Source organism: Trachemys scripta, chromosome 6 (genome assembly GCF_013100865.1).
Source record: "Trachemys scripta elegans isolate TJP31775 chromosome 6, CAS_Tse_1.0, whole genome shotgun sequence".
NCBI lineage: Eukaryota > Metazoa > Chordata > Testudines > Emydidae > Trachemys > Trachemys scripta.
In genome coordinates this window covers 107,368,093-107,388,987 of record NC_048303.1, presented here as the reverse complement: position 1 = coordinate 107,388,987, position 20,895 = coordinate 107,368,093, and the positions used below count along the sequence as shown (strand labels likewise).

Below are 20,895 nucleotides of genomic sequence, written 5' to 3'. Positions count from 1 at the left end.
TGGTGAAGGACTGTGCTGTGGAGCTAAAGATCCTAACCCTGCTGATAACCCCATATGATTACACAGGATTAAATTTTGTGTGTTTTTTTTTTTCAAGTTTTAAGTTTTTAAAAAACATATGAAATAACATTAGGCGTTAAGGTTGAAAAGTCAAATACTCAAAAGTTATAAAATGCCCATGCAACTGTTGATGTGGTCTGTAGGACCCCTGTTTTCTGCTTCATTTTTGCAGAAGTTGAAAAAGTTTGGAGAATAAGGAAGGGAACTGCAGGAAGAAAAAGAACAATCTCATGTTTAAAGGCATTTAGTGCTACTTTGGAAAACTGGATTTTATCCCTGCCTTTGCCACAGAGTTCCTATTTGAACACTGGGCAAGTCACATAAACCAAAATTTTCATAGGTACTTCTGCGTACTCTGCTTGAGGTAGTCATACCTGGGGTCAGATTTGCAAAAGTGCTGTGCACTGACAAAAACAACTGAGATAAATGGGAGCAGTGCTCTGTTAGCCCTAAGTACTCTGCTAGATCAGACCCTTGACTTCTCAAGTTGTGAAACTAATGGTTGACAATTTTGGCCTTAAAATCTGTCCCTCAGTTCCTCATGGGTAAAATGGGGATAATAAAACCACCTCAACCCACAGGGTGTTGTGAAGAAAAATTCATAAATGTTTGTAAAGAACCAAGATGATATCAAGAGAACCATAGAAAACCCCCAAGGTTTTAACCCACGAAAGCTTATGCTCAAATACATTTGTTAGTCTCTAAGGTGCCACAAGATTCAGTGCTGTGCAGCATCTTCAATCTATGGGGAACACCAACCTGGGATCTGTTTGCCTATGTAGTGAACAGAAAATGCACCACCTGTTTCTCCAAAAGAGCCCTAGGTTACCACTCCCAAGGTGGCACTTTATTTCTCCCTAATTCAGATCAAATGAACTATGCATTCCCTCCATTGCCACTCCTCCCACGAGTTCTATGCAAAATCAGGCAGGACAAAGCACGAGTTAACCTGATCACCCCTTACTGGCCCAGACAATTTTGGTTTCCGAATTTTCTGTGCATGTTATCTTGAGTATTGATGATTCTCCAAACGTTTTCTGAGCTCCTGACTCAGCAGAAAAACAAGATCAAGCACCACTGTCGGCATTTGTTTCACCTCGGGTTTGGTTTTTGGATGGGCATCATCCTTAGAACATTCATGTTCTACAGCCATATGAGTAGGGCCCTATGAAATTCACAGCCATGAAAAACATGTAGTGGACCGTGAAAGCTGGTCTTTTGTGTGCTATACAGATTTCATGGGGGAGACCAGCGTTTCTCAAATTGGGGGACCTGACCCAAAAGGGAGTTGCAGGGGGATTGCAAGGTTATTTTATGGGGCGGGGGAGGGTCACGGTATTGCCACCTTTACTTCTGCGCTGCTGTCTTCAGAGCTGGGCGGCTGGAGAGTGGCAGCTGCTGACTGAGGGCCCAGCTTTGCAGGCAACAGAGCAGAAGTAAGGGTGGCAATAATATACTATGTCATCCTTACTTCTGTGCTGCTGCTGGCGGTGGCTCTGCCTTCAGAGCTGGACTCCCAGCCAGCAGCTGCTGCTCTCCAGCTGCCCAGCTCTGAAGGCAGTGCCACTGCCAGCAGCAGCAGAGCAAAAGTTAAGGGTAGCAGTACTGCAAACCCCCACCCCTCCGCAATAACCTTGCAACTCCCAACAACTCCTTTTTGGGTCAGGACCCCTACAATTACAACACCATGAAATTTCTGATTTAAATGGCTGAAGTCGTCTTTATAACAGATCTTAACATATGTTATCAGGTCCTCCCTCAGTAATCTTTTCTCAAGCATAAACATGCCAATTTTTAGCCTTTCTCATAGGTCAGGTTTTCTAAACCCTATATTTATTTTTTGCTCTTCTCTGGACTCTCTCCAATTTGTCCACGTCTTTCCTAAAATGTGGTGCCCAGAATTGGATGCAGTACTCGAGCTGAGACCTCCACAGTGCCGAATAGAGTTCTAGAATCCTAGAACTGGAAGGGACTTGAGAGGTCATCTAGTCCAGTCCTTGCACTCAAGGCAGGACTAAGTATTATCTATACCATCCCTGACAGGTGTTTGTCCAACCGGCTCTTAAAAATCCCCAATGATGGAGATTCCACAACCTCCCTAGGCAATTTATTCGAGTGCTTTACCACTCTGACAGTTAGACATTAGGAAAAACTTCTTAACTTAAACCTCCCTTGCTGCAATTTAAGCCCATGGCTTCTTGTCCTATCCTCAGAGGTTAAGAACAATTTTTCTCCCTCCTTGTAACAACCTTTTATATACTTGAAAACTGTTGTCATGTCCCCTCTCAGTCTTCTCTTCTCCAGACTAAACAAATCCAGTTTTTTCAATCTTCCCTCGTAGGTCATGTTTTCTAGATCTTTAATCATTTTTGTTGCTCTTCTCTGGACTTTCTCCAATTTGTCCACATATTTCCTGAAATGTGGCACCCAGAACTGGACACAATACTCCAGTTGAGGCCTAATCAGCGCGGAGCAGAGCGGAAGAATTACTTCTCGTGTCTTGCTTACAATACTCCTACTAATATATCCCAGAATGATGTTTGCTTTTTTTGCAACAGTGTTATGCTTGTGATCCACTCTGACCCCCAGATCCCTTTCTTTAGTACTCCTTCCTAGGAGTCATTTCCCATTTTGTATGTATGCAACTGATTGTTCTTTCCTAAGTGTAGTACTTTGCATTTTTCCTTGAATTTCATCCTATTTACTTCAGACCATTTCTCCAGTTTGTCCAGATCGTTTTGAATTTTAATCCTATCCTCCAAGGCACTTGCAACCCCTCCCAGCTTGGTATCGTCTGCAAACTTTATAGGTGTACTCTCTATGCCATTATCTAAATCACTGATGAAGATATTGAACAGAACCGGACCCAGAATCGATCCCTGTGGAACCCCACATGTTATGCCCTTCCAGCATGACAATGAACTACTGATAACAACACTCTAGGAACCATTTTCCAACCAGTTATGCATCCATCTTCTAGTATCTCCATCTAGGTTGTATTTCCTTAATTTGTTTGAGAGGGTCATGCGAGACAGTATCAAAAGCTTTGCTAAAGTCAAGATATATCACATTTACCACTTTCCCATTATCCACAAGGCTTGTTACCCTGTCAAAGAAGGCTATCAGGTTGGTTTGACACTATTTGTTCTTGACAAATCCATGCTGACTGTTATTTATCACCTTATTATCTTCTAAGTGTTTGCAACTAGATTGCTTAATTATTTGCTCCATTATCTTTCTAGGTACAGACGTTAAGCTGACTGGTCCGTAATTCCCCAGGTTGTCCTTATTTCCCTTTTTATAGATGGGCACTATATTTTCTTTTTTCTAGTCTTCTGGAATGTCTCCCATCTTCCATGACTTTTCAAAGATAATTGCTTATGGCTCAAATATCTCCTCAGTCAGCATCTTAAGTATTCTAGGATGAATTTCATAAGGCCCTGGTGATTTGAAGACTTCTCACTTGTCTAAATAATTTTTCACTTGTTCTTTCCCTATTTTAGACTCTGATCCTACCTCATTTTCACTGGCATTAACTATGTTAGACATCCAATCACCACCAACCTTCTTGGTAAAACCTGAAACAAAGAAGTCATTAAGCGCCTCTGCCTTTTCCACATTTTCTGTTATTGTCTTTCCCCTGTCATTGAGTAATGGGCCTACGCTCGCCTCGGTCTTCCTCTTGATTCTAATGTATTTGTAGAATATTTTTCTTGTTTCCTTTTATGTCCCTAGCTAGTTTGATCTCATTTTATGCCTTGGCTTTTCTAATTTTGTCCTGGCATACTTGTGGTGTTTGTTTATATTCATCCTTTGTAGTTTGGCTGAGTTTCTACTTTTTGTAGGACTCTTTTTTGAGTTTTAGCTCATTGAAGATCTCCTGGTTAAGCCAGGGTGGTTTCTTGCCATACTTCCTATCTTTCCTATGCAGTGGGATAGTTTGCTCTTGTGCCCTTAATGTCTCTTTGAAAAACTGCCAACTGTCTTCAGTTGTCTTTCCCCTTAGACTTGCTTCCCATGGGATTTTACCTACCAACTCCCTGAGTTTGCTAAAGTCTGGCTTCTTGAAAATCTATTCTTTATTGTCCTGTTCTCCCTTCTACCATTCCTTAGAATCATGAACTCTACCATTTCATGATCACTTTCACCCAAGTTGCCTTCCACTTTCAAATTCTCAAACAGTTCCTCCCTCTTTGTCAAAATCAAATCTAGAACAACCTCCCCTCTCAGTAGCTCTCTCCACGTTCTGAAATAAAAAATTGTCTCCAATACATTCCAAGAACTTGTTAGATAATCTGTGCCCTGCTGTGTTATTTTCCCAACAGATGTCTTGGTAGTTGAAATCCCCCATCACCAAGTCCTGAGTTGGCCTGTTATCTTCTGTGTCTTACATATGAAACTCCTGTAATACACTCTAGAATTATGTTTGTGTTCTTCGCAACTGCATCACGTTGACTCATATTCCATTTGTGATACATAACCCCCAGATCCTTTTCAGTAGTACTACCACCTTGTCATTTTGTAATTATGCATTTGATTTTTTCCTTTCTAAAACTAGTACTTTGCACTTGACCTTATTAAATTTCATTTTGTTAATTTCAGACCAATTCTTAATTTGTCAAGGTTATTTTGAATTGTAATCCTGTCCTCTAAAGTGTTCGAAACCCCTCCCAGCTTGGTGACATCCATAGATTTTTATGAGCATAGTCTCTATTCCATTATCCAAGTCATTACTGAAAATATTGAATAGTAGCAGACCCCGGAATGATCTGTGCTGGATCCACTAGATACATCTTCCCAGTTTGACAGTAAACTACTGATAAGTACTTTTTGAGAATAGTCTTTCAACTAGTTGTGCACCTATTTTATAGTAATTTCATCTAGACCACATTTCCCTAGTTAGCTTATGAGAATGTCACTTGAGACTATGCCAAAGCCTTACTAAAATCAAGGTATATCATGTCTACTGCTTTTGCCCTAGCCAGTAGGCCAGTAATTCTGTCATAGAAGTAAATTAGATTGGTTTGCCATGATTTGTTCTTGACACATCCATGCTGATTATTATCACCCTATTATTTTCAAGGAGCTCTGAAAAATTGATTGTTTAATAATTTGTTCCAGTAGCTTTCCAAGTATCAAAGTTAGACCAGGGCCGACGAAAGGGGGGGGGAAGCTGGTACAAATTACCTGGGCCCGGCGGTCCGGAAGGGGGCCCAGGGCCCAGCTTCCCCAGCTTCGTCAGCCCTGTTTAGCTGGTCCGCCCTTCCAGGGGGACCCGAAAAAAAATTTTCACCGGGGCCCGAACCTGCTCTCAGCGGTCCTGAGTTAGACTGACTGGTTTATAATTTCCTGAGTTGGCTTTGTTCCTCTTTTTAAAGATAGGTACTGTGCTTTCCCTTCTCCAGTACTATGAAACCTCACCTGTCCTACATGAGTTCTTGAAGATAATTGCTAATGATTACGAGCCTGCTTCAGCTAGTTCCTTAAGTACTCTATGATGAATTGTGTCAAGTCCTCCTGACTAGAATACGTCTAAACTATCTAAATATTCTTTAACCTGGTCTTTCCCTGTTTTGGCTTGCGTTCCTTTTCTCTTGTTGCTAATGTTAATAGTGTTGAGTATGTGGTCATCATTAACCTTTCTAGTGAAGACTGAAGCAGAATGGGCATTAAGCACCTCTGCTTTCTTGATGTCATCAATTTTTGGCTCTTGTTTCCTGCTACATAAAGAACCTACACTTAAGTTGAGAGCAAGAGAGAGATGAATTTATAGAATCTCCTCTTATTGCCTTTTATGTCCTTTACTACATGTAGCTCATTTTGTGTGTTAAGCTGTCTGCTTTTGTCCCTATGTGCTTGTGTTATTCTTTTGCACTGATCCTTAGCACTTTGTTCATGTTTCTGCTTTTTATAGGATTCCTTTTTGATTAAAGAGCTCCTCTTGGAGCCATGTTGGCCTCTTATTATCTTGCCTTTGCATTGGAATAGCTTGCTGTTATGCCTTTATATTGTCTGTTTGTGAATTGCCAGCTCTTGAACTCCTTTTTCCCTTAGATTTTCTTTATGGGACACCTCTGATTTTGTTAAAAGTGTAGTGGTTTTTAAGTCCATTGTCCTTATTCTTCGCTTGCTCCTTTCTTTCCTTAGAACCATAAAATCTGTCATTTTGTGATCCTGTCACCCAAAGTGCTGTCCACCTTTAAAATTCACAAGCAATTCTTCTTTGTTGGTCAGAATCAAAGGGGGGCAGGGATAGCTCAGTGGTTTGAGCATTGGCCTGCTAAACCCAGGGTTGTGAGTTCAATCCTTGAGGAGGCCATTTAGGGATCTGGGTCAAAATCAAGACTAAAATGGCTGTCCTCCTGGTTACCTCCTACACTTTCTGAAACAAAAGTTCTTTTCCTCAAAACATTCTAATAACTTATTGGAAAGTTTGTGTTTTGCTGTGTTACTTTTCCAGCAGATGTCTAGGATTACTGCCAGGGCTTGTGTTTTGTATATTTCTGTTGTTTGTTCTAGAAATGCCTCCATCTCCTTTTCCTGATTTGATGGTCTATAGTAACCCCTTATCTTGACATCACTCCTATTTTTGCCCATTTTATCTTTACCCCGAGATTTTCAACTAGTCTGTTTCTCTCCTCCTTCTGGACCTCAGAAAAAATGTATATGTTCTTAATATATAATGCAACACCACTTCTCTTTTTTTCTTCTGCGTGTTCTTCCTGAACAAGTTATACCCCTCTGTACCAATATTACATTCAAGATTTATCCCAACAAAGTCTTTGTGATGCCAATTATGTCATAATTTAGCTTATGTATAAATACTTCCAGTTCTTGTTTATTCCCCATACTCTTTGCATTTGTGTATCGACATCCTAAAATGTTGAGCAGATGCCCTCACTGATCTCACTCGTGCTCCTGTGATCCTATTGTAATTTTCCATGTCCCTTCTACCCCAATATCTAGCTGTCCATTAGGGTTGCTTTTCCTATGCTTACCTGTGGTCTTTTGTCACTTGCGACCTTTGAACTTAGTTTAAAGCCCTCCTCAGTAGGTTGGTACATGAGGATCCTTTCCCCCTTATTGGTCAGTTGGACCCCATCTCTTCCTAGCAGACCTTCTTCCTAGAATAGCAACCTGTGGGTGAGGTAGCCAGAGCCTTCCCATTGATGCCATCTATGCAGCCATGCATTCATCTCCAGGATATGTCTCTCTACTTAGGCCCTTACTCTCAACTGGGTGGATGGATGAGAACACAACCTATGTCCCCGACTCCTTCATCCTCAATCCCAGAGTCCTGTATTCACTGCTTATCTGCTCAGGATCATACCTGGTAGCATTATTAGTGCCCATGAGCAGCATGGGATAGGAGTCGGGGGATGAATTAGTCTTGGCAACCTTTCTGTGACGTCTCTGATATGGGCTTCATGCAGACAGCACACCTCTGGGACTCTATATCAGATTGGCATATGGATGTCTATCTCCCTCAAAAGGGAATCACCGACCACCAGCACCCTATGCTTTCTTCTCTGGGGTGTGGTGAATGCGAGCTTCCCAACATTGGGAGAAGAGGCTCCTCCTCCTATTGCCAGTACTGCACACTGGTTCTTGACCATGATGGATGGGGGGTGAAGCACTGTCTGCTGCCCGAGGTGACTGGCAACCATTCTCCTCCCTTTAGAGCTGCCAATTCTCCTTCCTCCTCTCATGTTGCTGTAGTCATCTGAAGTTGGTTAGTATTCTCTGTCCCAGGTGTTTCCATGTGTCTGGTCAATTAAGTGCTCATGCTCCTAGATGCTACCCAGATTAGCCACTTCCTCCTGCTGCTCATCTACCTGTTTTCTGAGAAACTCCCAACAGACCACTAACACACTAGTGGGTTCTCCTGCCAGGCCATGTTCTGAGCAAGTCAAGACAGGGCCAGGGTGGAAGCCTCCAGAGTCAGGATGCCTGTCTGGCAGTAGCCCCCATAGGTGCATGCAGAGTTAGAGCTAGCTAGCAGTGGTGTTGGTGACACACCATTTCTGTCATTGTGGGCTATTCCTTGTAGAGTAGCTGCAAGTTAGGGTTCTGTGGTTTTCCTTTCCTTATCTCCTTACTGTCCTTTTGCTGGCAAACTCAACTAGCTAATTCCCTTAGTCTTACCAGCCACATCACCTGTAGTCTCATCATCCCTAGTCTCACCAGCCACGTGTCTTACCAGTCATTGGGAGCCTGCATGCTTTTTAAAGCTGGGCCTCATGTAGCGCTGGAATGGGTGATTCAACCCCTCTCACTCAGCCACCTCTAATCACTGCTCAGTGAATTGGGCCCTAGACTGCTTTTGTGACTTTGTTCCTCCTAAAAGTACATAAAATCCTCTCTTCCTCAGGCAGCTTCGTATTAACCTTTTATGCAGACTGCCTCTTCACATAAAATTATACTTCATTAAACAATAAATGAATTGTTAAAAATGAATATTGTTGGCCAGTTGCTTTAGGAAGTTATCTTAAAGATTTCCTCTATTTATTTTATTACCAAAGGTGAGTGAAGCAGGCGTTCACAGACCCCATGTTGGCGGAATCCATGGACGCAGTAATGATGGAGCTTATTCACTTGTGCTGGCCGGAGGATTTGAAGATGAAGTGGTATGTTTTTTTTATCCAAACCAATGTCAAGACTTCTGTTTTATGAATGTGGAGAGTTAAGTTCATTGCTGCTCCTAAAGTTAACCCTCATAAACAAGGTGTGAGCTCACAGAATAATAAATATTAACTATTATTTAACTTATTTTTTGAATTTAAACAAAAATATATGTTTAAAAAAATATATGGTTATGGATGACAGAAGACAACTTCGTGTTCTAATGTAAAGTACTTTAATTACTGCTGAATTTTAGTTTATTCACAAATGCTAATTGTTAATATTCTTATATAGTCTGGATTTATTATCAGCATATAAAATCTGATGAGCTTGTGACAGTAGGCTTTGTAAATGATGCATTTTAGATCCTGCCCTGACCATCATCTTTATTGCTGTCAAGTTAATAAAACTGACTATCAAGCAGATAATCTTGAATTTTCGGCAGTGATCTTAATTTTAGTGAGGCTAGGATAAAAGATACAAGGTCCGATCCTGAGATGTGCAGAAGGTCCTCGTCTCCCGTTGATTTAACTGAGAGCTGAGGGCCCTCAGTACTACACAGGAAAATGATTCTTTGGCTCAATGTGCTCAAAAAAAGATGTTGGGAAATTTCTATATTGGTGACCAATACATATAAACATCTAAATAGAGTGCCCAAGCTATATGAATTATTAGTCTTTTGTCCTTTCTTTTCATGAGCCTGACCAAGATAAGTGTGCGAATAGATTTTCTGTAATCAAAATAATGTTTACACAGGGTACTCCCCCTCCTGCAGTTCTATGCCATCAGGTGGAATTCTGAATCGTACAACAGGTGAACATAAAGCAGTGTAAGCATCCTGTTTTTTTAAAAAAACATAGGTAGCTGTTAAACAAAGGCAGGGGAAAAGGCATTAGACAAGGAAATGAAATAAACATCCTAAATAGCATCAGAATGTTATGTATTCTTTGCCAACAGCGCTTACCCAGCTGCTGCCGCTGCGGGAGTTTGCCTCCGAAGGCATCAATGTGTCTCTGTTGGAGAAGTCACATGAGGAGGTACTTGGTGTTGGAACATTACTACATCCCTGAAGTCAACCCCAACCCAAGCCCCAGGGCACATGGCCATGGCATCCTATTGAGTCAGCTGCTATATGGTCAAAGCTGGGTAGCTGGGGGATGCTATTACTTCTGTTCTTTATTTTTGGCAGTGGTATTGATGTTTTGGAGCCTTGGTATCCCTGGTCTTATCCCCATCTGATGGTGTGGCCAGGTGCTACTGCAGATACTGATACTCAAGTAAAGTCATATTCTTGTGGGCTTTATATTTTGGAAGGAGCAGAGAGGGAGAAGGGAGGGGAAGAAATATTGCAGCTGCTATTCTCAAATGTTTGTATGACTACCAGACATGGTGCCTTTAGGCTTAGTTCCTGTAGCTCTTTAATTAAGGATACAGAGAAAAAAAAATCTTATTTAGGCGCATGTTTAGTAATAGTGCTAATTTTCTCTTCAGTAACTGCTTGCTGGCATCAGCCTACACAAACCAACTTTCTATGGATTTCCAGATGACTTCCACCTTCCCATTTTTCTTAGAGAGAGTTAAAGGAGAAAGTTCTCTAACACACAAAGAAAAATTCAAACTCCTTTCTTGTCACTCTTCTACATACACCAACCATTCCCCCAACAAAACCTTTCCTTAAAAATTGGTGTAGAGGCTTGGAGTCCTGCCCCAGCCAGTTGACTAAACAGGACCAAGGAAAGTGGGATTAAGAGTCCAACAGGACTAATCACTTGAGCATAGTTACTTGTATGTAAGTGTTTGCAGAATTGAGTGATAAATTAATATTCGAGGCTATTTTACGGCATATGTTTATAGTATTTTTCAAATGGTTTCTACTAACCTTCAAGCTGCTTCTTCACACTCTCCTTGTGAGTATGAGCAGCTGCTTATCACATGAGTGATATTTGGCTTGCAAAACTTGTTGCAGGAAGTGGAAATTACCCTTTGGTTTTCAGTTCTTATCCTTTTATGATGCACAACTGAAAGTGCAAACAAACAAACATGTAACTTTGGTCACATAAATCCTGTTGAATTTAGTGAATAAAGTTACTCAGTTGCATCAGTGCGGGATCAGGCTCCAAATGTAGAAAGGGGTTTCATCAGCTTTTGCAAAATGAGCGGTAAGATGAAACTTAACAGTCTTGCTGCTTATGCTGAATTTCCATAAAGTTACATGCATCTAAAGTGTTTGCATATTAATATTTTTCTTGTGATTGTCTATCCTCGTAATTTAATGGAAAGGAGTTCAGTTGCTTTAGTTGTCCAATTTTAAGATGCACTAATTCTAGCTACCTCTGATTCAGATTGTTGTATTTGTTAAAAATAAGAATCTTTCAGTCCTGTTCTTGATATTTTAAGGACTCTAGAACACTAACTTGAAGAAATTATTGCAGAATTTTTTTCCATGAATTTGAGCAGTCTAAGGCCTTGTCTACACTAAAGGGAAAAGTCGATCCAAGCTACGCAGTTTGAGTTACGTGAATAACGTAACTCAAATCGACATCGCTTAGATCTACTTACCGCAGGGTCCACACTATGCGACGTCGATGGGAGACGCTCTCCCGTTGACTCCCCTTACTCATTTCGATCAGGTTGAGTACAGGAGTCGACCGGAGAGCGATTGGCAGTCGACTTAGTGTGTCTTCACTAGACCTGCTAAATCGACCGCTGATGCATCGATTGCTGCTCGTCAATTCCCAGTAAGTGTAGACAAGCCCTAAGAACTATGTTCATTATGGACCAATGTTTGTCAGGAGCCAGTATGACAGATTTTAGACATTACTAATTACTGTGACATTCGGGATCAGAATCTTCATGATTTATTCCTTTGGAAGCATCTGTGTATCCAATTCAAACTATATTAAAGAAGATTCAACATCCTCTCCTTTGAGATGCCAAATTGTCAATCTGTAGTTTTTGCGGTCAGGTTTTGTGGCTTCGCTGAAAGTTTAAATACTTTTTGAGTCAGGATTAAAACTAATGTTTGCTTCCTCTTAGAGTATGGACTTCAAGGTGCATTCTTCAGATGGGTTTGAGGAAGTATTAATCAAGGTGGTTAACTTAAGTACTGATTCTGTGTCAACAGTTTAATCTGAATGAATTTTGTTTTTGCCTGAAGTGCCCTCTGCTTATTTCCATTTGTGGGATTGGCAGTTCCCATTGTTGAGTTACAGAATCTTCTGGAGAACCGTGTGCATTGAGGTCACTTACCACTCCCTCTCCCTCCTCTGTGGGCGATTCTCAGGTTATTGGAGGAGTGCTCCCAACTGCTCCTGGGTTCGTTTTTAACTTCCAAAGGTTCAGTGAGCTCATCTCACACACGGTGTCCTCCGTTCCTTCCTTCCTTTTCTTCTGCCGTCTCGGGGCTACTTTTATTTTAGTTAGATTCTCAGTTAATTAACAAAGGTTTCTTAATTTAAGAACAAAAAAGAAATTATAACCATTTGTCATGTGTGTCAGCTGGACACACATGGAGCAGGAGGGCTGCCAAACCCTGCTGATGGGGAAGCTCTTCAAGTCCCAGAAACTAAGTCTGGCAATATGTAAGTCCATCATTGACTTTAGACATTTGCTAGGCAAGTGATTCTATTTCCAGCTCATGCAGCATTCAGGTCCATGGTCTTAACCTGCCTGACAAAGCCCGGTACTGAGATTCCAGCACAGTAGATACAGCAATGGGATCCCTGGATCTGTCCAGGTCAACCTAATGCAGCAGTGAAATTTCAGCACTGCTGCTAGGACACCAAAGCCCCAGGGTGTGACTGGGTAGACCTAATCCAGCACAGCGGTTCTGGCACAACCAGCATGTTGCTGAGATCCCGAAATCCCTGTAGGTAGACCCAGGTCATTGCGGAGGTCCTGGAACTGTTGACATGCTGCCAGGGTTCTGGCACCATCAATTCCAGTGAATCAGAAGTGGATTGATGCCCACTGTAAGAGGCACTAAGGTCCCCAGATCCCTCTAGGTCAACCAAGTCAATTGCCTAGGATCTGGCAGGCTAGAATGTGGTGAAGTACCTGATGAAATCATCGGGTACCCCCTTTGTACATGGCATTAACATCCCCACAGTCTGAATCATGCAAGTCCAGTTCTAAGGATTTGGCACTATTGGCTGGTGTACCACTTGCTTGAAGTGATCTAGCACGAGTATAAGTGGTTTTTGATCTCTGGATCCATCTGGATTGACAGTTTGGTGCTGAGGATCTGGCACAATTGACTCTGGTGAAACACTTGCATGAAATGATTCAATGCACAGTATAAGCAATCTTGGATTAAAGGTCACTTACTCAACAGATGGGTCTAACATTTTTTAAAACAAAATGCTCAGCGAGTAGTTATCAGTTATTCACAATAGGGAAGTTGATCAGGGTGATCTCAGCACACTCACCTCCAGCACTGGACAGCTTCAGTCTTCCTTTGTTGCACAAACTTATTTATAACTTTTTGTCATCTTTTCTTCTACAGATGCATTATTAGTCTCTCATTTCCATATTCACTCCCCTCCCCCAGCAGGCTTATTGTTCGTTCAAATCAGTTTTCTAGCTTTTTAGTACTTTATCTTTTCTTGTTCTCAGAAACAGGATTGCTCTGCAGTTTCTTATACATGCATAACACTAAACATGATTGCTCATCAATTTCTTACATGAACACAGTTCTATTTATTTTTATGCTAATGTTATCAGAACAGACTCTTAAAATCCACAGCAGGCTTCTGTCAGGCGTAAATATGCCTTCATTCCCAACAAATGGCACTAAGGTCCCTCGTTCCATTGGTGTCAAAGGTACAGCAGCATGATTCGGCAAAAAAGTAGTTGAAGTGTCTCTGTGCCCAACTCTAGTGGTAGTAGGATCCTCAGATTCATCTGAGTTAACTTAGTTTGATGCCTAAGATACAGCACTATTAACTTAGGTAAACCACTGTTCAGACTGGTTTGGTGTCCCCAATGTGCAGGTCTCCAGGTTTGCTCAGTTAAACTCGGTCCAGTGCTGTATTGGTGACTGTTTCTGAAGTACCACTGAGTAAAGGGATGTTACGCCTTACATAAGTGTCACCAGAGTTCCCTGATTTATCAAAATCTGTTGACTCTGGTGCTGAAGGTGTAGCAATTCTTGATTTTTCTGGCACCTTTAACTTTGTTTAGCAGCCCAGTGCTGAGATCCTGCACCACAGGTTCAGAAGAATCACATGCAATGAGGCTCTATGTCTAGCATAAGTGATTAAAGGGCCCCAGCTCTGTCTAAATAGATTGAGGGTGGTGCTGAGAACTGGACACCATTGACTCTTCATTTTTAGAGATGGGATAACCCCATGATACTTGGGGGTCTACTGAGTCAGCACCCTTACATCTGGGTCTCTTTTTCTGGAATCTTTCCAGTGTCAGACACTTAGTTCGTGTAATTTCAGTAGTCAAGTGATACTTGCCTGTGGTTAATTCCCAGGGCCTGCAGAGATGGTCAACTGGGGCACTAGGTAAACATTCCTTTTGTGGGAGTCTCTCCAGATGAAATCAGTAGAACTGTTCACTTTTCCAGGCCAGGGTTCTGAGAACAACCTGAAGTGCCTTTTGTCATTTCTGAAACACCTCACCTAACCAAGATATCCTTGAAAGCAGACACCTTCATCACTGAAACCTTGGAAGCCCATTCTTAGGCCTAGATTGAGGATGATTTGGTAGTTAGTGGGTTTCATTCAGTGCTACACCCCTTATTGATTCCAAAAATAACTAAGACTTTGACTTTGAAACTACCTGAAGCCATTACTGCCTGGAAACATTGAGATTCCAAACATCAGTGTCAGTGCTTTATTTATGAAGACTGGCCGTAATGAAGTTTCCTGGAGTCCACTGCACGAGCATCTGCTGATGCTGGATCACTGGATCGTCTTATTTTCCTATTTATGTGCAATCAACTGTACATTGACCTTACCTGAATCAGCACTTTTTAAATTTTTTTAAAAGGACAACCAATCCTGGGAGCATCCTGTCTTGGTCCTGGAAGTTTATTAATTGGACTGAGCCTTTTGGTGCCGCATTTCTGATGCTTTAGTTCTGGAACATATTCTGCTGCAGTGCCAGAAAGACTTTGGATTTTCCTCCTCTGTTTAAGCCTAGCAGGCAATCTGCGTCAGGTACAGGTGCCTCAGAAGAGTTCATTGTTTTTTAAATTTACGTGAACCTGAGCATTCAAATAGTGACTTTACAAATTAAACACTTCTGCATTAGACAAATTTTGGATTCTCAACTGAGATTATAAACTCCAACTGCTTCGAAATTTTGGTGTTAAGTTCTGTTCCTTGGCCACAAAGCACATGAAAATTGCTCCTAGCCTATAAGGTGACATTGGCATTAAATTGCCTCTTTTTTCAGGATAATTTTCAGCTCTGTTATGTCCTGACATCATCTGTTTCTGGCATCAGGGCATTCATGTCTGCATCTAGACTTTGATCCACAAACTGTTTCCTTATAGTGTAATTGGGTTATACCTTTATTCAAACTACATCTGTGGCCTGCATAAGACTAATTACTAAGGTACCATCCATTCTTGACATTTACACCTGAGCCAAAAATGTGTCCAGGCAGATTCTTTGAAAGGTCTTTCTACAGCAGCACAAATGCCTTACTTAGATTGCTGTCTGGCATTATGTATATGCAAAGGGAGTAGGTCCTGACTAAATCCATTTATTACCAATGAGAATATCCATCATCTCCAGTTCTGCTTCAGGGTCAGACAAGACTTGCTGTCATTGGCAGACTTCCCTTTTTAGGATAGAAAACAGGAATTCCTCTAAGTGCTTCCTGATTCTGTTGGTTGAGACTTGTAAGCTGATCAGTCAGGATGGAGGCCAGGTATGAATACCTCTAACGGAGTCTTGACAGTTTTGACTTGAGACATCCTAGGTCTGATGTTAGCATCATTTTCAAGTGTATTGGATCTCTTCCTTAAGGTTGACGTAGAAATCTCCATCTGAGCCTACATTTTCTTGGATTGATGCACTGATTTCTGGATTGCTGAGATGCTTTATGACATTTTTCGGAAGTCTGGTGGATTCTGTCGAGAAGCAGAAACTCTTGACCAAATAAACCTCTTGCTTTTAATGTTGTCATGTATTATGCTTTGAACATTAAGAATAATTTATGAATTATCTCAGGCTGCATGGGTTGAGATATCAGCTGCCATCCTTACATGTTCAGGGCAACAGTCCCTGTAAACCTTATAATAACCAAGTTTATGGAATGGTTGCTCCATGTACCACTTGGGTCGATGGAAGTAATGACTTTGTCTTGGTGGCTGCACCAAAGGAAATACAGAATTTCTTCATATCAATACACTTGGCTGAGATTTGGGTACCAGGGGAAGGATGCATTCGTTTATCTACCTTGTAGGTTTTCCTCCTGTGCATGCATCTCTTTTGCTTTGGCATGAGTCTTGTATCACAAAGCTTGTGGGACTTCTGGTCTGCTATTGCTCAGAGTAACACTGTACCGTAAACCTGGGAAAAAGTCATTCCTCATAGCTGTAGTTACATCCCACAAATTTAGCGAGATAAAACCAAATGGCCAGTCCTTTGTAAATTGGAGTCCATATCCTAAATGTGATTTCCTCATCCCCATTTCTAGTCTAAAGTCATCTTTGTTTATATCTCATACAGGCCACTAACCTGCCTGTATTTCCCCAAGTCTCTCTTACACTCTTATGATGTCTCACTAGGTGTTTATTCACCTGGAGATATCAAAACGTATTCAAATAATGAGAAGCTAGCATCCATTCTATGCCTTTGATTTACCATTTTCATAGATTTTTGCAAAGCTGTTCTTTGAAGCTCTCTAGATATTTTAAGAAAAAATGTCCCTTGCTAAGATCTGATCTGGGAGAGGGAAATTGCAGTCACTTCTAATACTGTCTTGACCTGCCATCCAGAGTTGATGCTTGTATTGGCAGTTTTGCAGTCCTTATTCACTTAAAACTTCTCCGTTCACTTTCATAGGTGCCTGCCAGTCTCCCACAAATGGGACTGTGCAGAGGCCACTCACAGAAGAGAGATTACTTGCTGGTAATTGTTGTTCTTCAATAGTTTCATCTCTGCATATTCATGCTCTCCACCCACCTTTCCCACTTATTTAAAGTCTTGGATCAACAAGCCTGAAATTAGGGAAGGAACTTGTCAGTGGTTGGGGCCATTTTCCCTTTTATACCTTCATAATACTCCATGAGGAAAGGGAGAAGGGTGAGCGAATTAATCCAAATGGAAATTGCTCTCTTGAAGATTTTGCAGCTCAATGCCTGGGGACACCAACCTCACAAGTGAGACTATGTAGAGGACACTCTTGAACAAGTTACGGTAAGTAATCTCTCTTCATGGATTGTGACAAACAGCTTGTGCACTTACAATTTTTTCCCCCTGAAGAAAGTTCCTCACAAGTTCCACAAGAAAGAGGGAGAGTTGTTCTTTGTTTCTTTTTTGCTATCTTTTAGATGTTTTATATTAAATGGGGAAACTAGTTTGAGGATTCGAAAGTTTGGTTTGATGATTTTTTTTAGGTCTCTCAAAACACTTGTTGGCCACATTTCAGGGCTTCTATTTGTCCTGATCATCCTTGACCTCACCTACCATATCTCTGCAGATTATTCAAATCTGTCTTTCCACTCCTGACTTGTTGACATCCATCCATCCTACATGTAAACTTGTCTATCTGACATCTACCTTTGAATGGCTAATCATCAGCATAAATTTACAAGGGAAAAAACTGATTTTTTTCTCTTCTGTTGACCACCCTCTTTTTCTACCACAATTAACAATATGGTCATCCTCCTTGTCACCTCAGACTATAATCTGGCCCTTGTCCTTTGACATGTGGGGCATATCTAAATCCTGCCATCTTTAGGATCCATCCTTTCTATCCTTAAAAGTGTCTAAAACTCCCAGCATTTATAGTCTCAACTACTGCAACATCCTCATCTCCAACCTCCCTAACACTCACATTGCTTTCTTCCAGTCCATACAAAATGTTGGCACTAAAATCCTCTTGCTTGCCTCTTGTTTTGATCAGATCTTCCCGATATTTGAATTCCTTCTCCTCGTGTGCATAAGAACAGCCATACTGGGTCAGACCAATGGTCCATCTAGCCCATGATTCTGTCTTTCGACAGTGGCTAATGCCAGGTGTTTCAGAGGGAATGAACAGAACAGGCAAAAAGTGTCCCATCCCCTGTCATCCACTCCTATCTTCTGGCAGTCAGAGGCTAGGGACACCCAGAGGATGGAATTACATTGCAGACCACGTTGGCTAATAGCCATTGATGAACGTATGATCCATGAATTTATCTAATTCTCTTTTTGAGCCCCTTTATAGTTTTGACCTTCACAATATCCCCTAGTAACAGTGTGTTGTGTGAAGAAGTACTTCCTTTTGTTTGTTTTAAACCTCCTGCCTATTAATTTCTCTGGGTGACCCTTGGTTCTTGAGGTGTGTGAAGAAGTAAATATCACTTCCTTATTCACTTTCTCCACCCCATTCAGGATTTTATAAACCTTTATCATATACTCCCACCCCCTCTCCTTAGTTGTCTCTTTTCCAAGCTGAAAAGTCCCAGTCTTTTTAATCTCTCCTCATATGGAAGCTGTTACATACCCCTAATCATTTGTGTTGCCCTTCTTTGTGCATTTTCCATTTCGAATGTATCTTTTTTGAGATGGGGCAACTAGAATTTCACACAGTATTGAAGGTATGGGCATACCATGAATTTATATAGTGGCGTGATATTTTGTGTCTTATTATCTATCCCTTCTCCAATGGTTCCTAACATTCTGTTCACTTTTTTTGACTGCCATGGCACATTGAGTGGATGTTTTCAGAGGACCGTCCACAATGGCTCCCAGGATCTCTTTCTTGAGTGGTAATAGCGAATTTAGAGCCCATCATTTTTTATGTATATTTAAATGTGCATTACTTGGCAGATGAAATTCAATGCTGATAAATGCAATTTTCTTAGCCAGTTGCCCGTTTTGTGAGATCCCTTTGTAACTCTTCACAGTCTGCTTTGGACTTACTGTCTTGAGTAATTTTGTGTCATCTGCAAATTTTGCCACCTCACTGTTTACCCCTTTTTCCAGATCATTAATGAATATGTTGAAAAGCACTGGTCCCAGTACAGATCCCTAGGGGACACCACTATTTACCTCTCTCCATTCTGTAAACTGACCATTTATTCCTGCTCTTTGTTTCCTATCTTTTACCCAGTTACTGATCCATGAGAGGACCTTCCCTCTTATCCTATGACTGCTTACTTTGCTTAAGAGGCTTTGGTGAGGGACCTTGTGAAAGGCTTTCTGAAGTACACTATATGCACTGGATTGCCCATGTTTGTTTTGACCCCCCTCAAAGAATTCTAAATGATTGGTGAGGCATGATTTCCCTTTACAAAAGCTGCGTTGACTGTTACCCAACAAATTGTGTTCATCTGTGTGCCTGATAATTCTGTTCTTTACTATAGTTTCAACCAATTTGCCTGGTACTGAAATTAGGCTTACTGGCCTGTAATTGCAAGGTTCGCCTCTGTAGCCTTTTGTAAAAAGTGGGGTCATATAGCTATCGTCCAGCCATCTGGAACAGCAGTTGATTTAAGTGATAGGTTACCTACCACATTCAGTAGTTCTGCAATTTCATATTTTTTAGTTCCTTCAGAACTCTTGGGTGAATACCATCTGGTTCTGGTGACTTATTACTGTTTAATGTACGAGTTTGTTCCACAACCTCCTTACTGGCACCTGAATTTGGGACAGTTCTCAAATTTGTCCTCTAAAAAGAGCGGCTCTGGTGTGGGAATCTCCCTTATATCCTCTGCAGTGAAGACTGATGCATAGAATTCATTTAGGTTCTGCGCAATGGTCTTATCGTCCTTGAGTGCTCCTTTAGCACCTTGATTGTCCAATGGTCCCAGTGATTGTTCGGCACGCTTTCTGCTTCTGATGTACTTTTAAAAAAATTACTGTTTTTCAGTCTTTAGCTAGTTGCTCTTCACATTCTTTTTTGGCCTGCCTAATTATATTTTTACACTTGACTTGCTAGAGTTTATGCTCCTTTCTATTTTTCTCACTAGGCTTTGACTTCCAAATTTCCAAAAGATACCTTTTTGTTTTTAACCACTTTGTTGTTTAGCCATTGTGGTACTTTTTTGGCCCTCTTACTATGTTTTTTAATTTGGGGTATACATTTAATTTGAGCCTCTATTGTGATGTTTTAAAGAAGTTCCCTGCAGTTTGCAGGCATTTCACTTTTGTGACTGTACCTTATAATTTCCATTTGATGCAACTACATCAAATTCAAGCTGTTTTTCCCACAGTCTTCAGAGCCCTGCTTAACTCTGTCCCACCCTACTTATTTGTCCTAGTTTGTCACTCCCTATCGCCTTTGTTCCACCAGTTAGGTCTGTCCCACCTGCCCATTTCTCAGCTTGTTGCATAAATATCTTCTTGCCTTCTTCCACAGTGCTCTTATGCATGGAATGCCCTTCCAGAGTTCATTCACAAGATACCTACTCTCTGTACACTTGAGTCCCTCCTGAAGAATGTCAGCGGCCAGACCAGCTCAGCTGCTGGCCTGCTGCCTGACTACTTTTGCTGCTAGGCATCCAGAGAGCCAGCTGCACAGCTTTGGAATTCACGTAGGTAGCCACAGCGCCTGATCGGCTGCTGATTTAGCAGTCCTGCTTATAAGACTGGCACCCACAGACAATCAGTAGCTGCTCAACGTGTACCATGTCCAGAGCTGGGCTTGCCTGCTCCTTCCAGCCCTTTTTCCTGTCCCTGTTCTGCCCTATCCCGCTTCCAGCCTGTCCTGCTGCCTTGTTCCCATCCTGCATCAGCTTTGTTTTCATATCTGCTCTTGCTTATGCTCCAGTCCCTGTTCCCCACCCCGGCTTCGGATTTCTGCCTTTGATCATCAGCTCTGCCTTTTGCTTATAACTTTGGGTTACCCTCTGGTTCTGGTATTCAGCTTCTGTTCTTCTGGGACTGACCCTCAGCTCATTCCTGGACTCTCTCCCTCTAGATCAGGCTCGAAGGGGTAGGCTGAACTATCATTTGAACCATTAGTCCTAACTGCCCACAGCCTAGGACACAGAGAGTCACTTCTGTTGTGCAGAATCTAGCTGACATATTGACAAAGTACACAATT

The 20,895-nt window shown here is 41.5% G+C and overlaps 1 protein-coding gene across 2 annotated transcripts in view; it reads left to right on the top strand.

The window, feature by feature from the left end:
• The window catches only part of UHRF2 (ubiquitin like with PHD and ring finger domains 2), a 174,414-nt gene that overhangs the window by 127,914 nt on the left and 25,605 nt on the right, over window positions 1-20,895 (top strand). The window contains exon 9 of one of the 2 annotated variants that reach the window (XM_034773106.1): window positions 8,583-8,687. The exons of the other annotated variant lie outside the window; for it this stretch is intronic. Within the exon in view, the coding sequence (XP_034628997.1) occupies window positions 8,583-8,687 (105 nt within the window). The remainder of the gene's footprint in view (window positions 1-8,582; window positions 8,688-20,895) is intronic. 2 annotated transcript variants of the gene reach the window in all.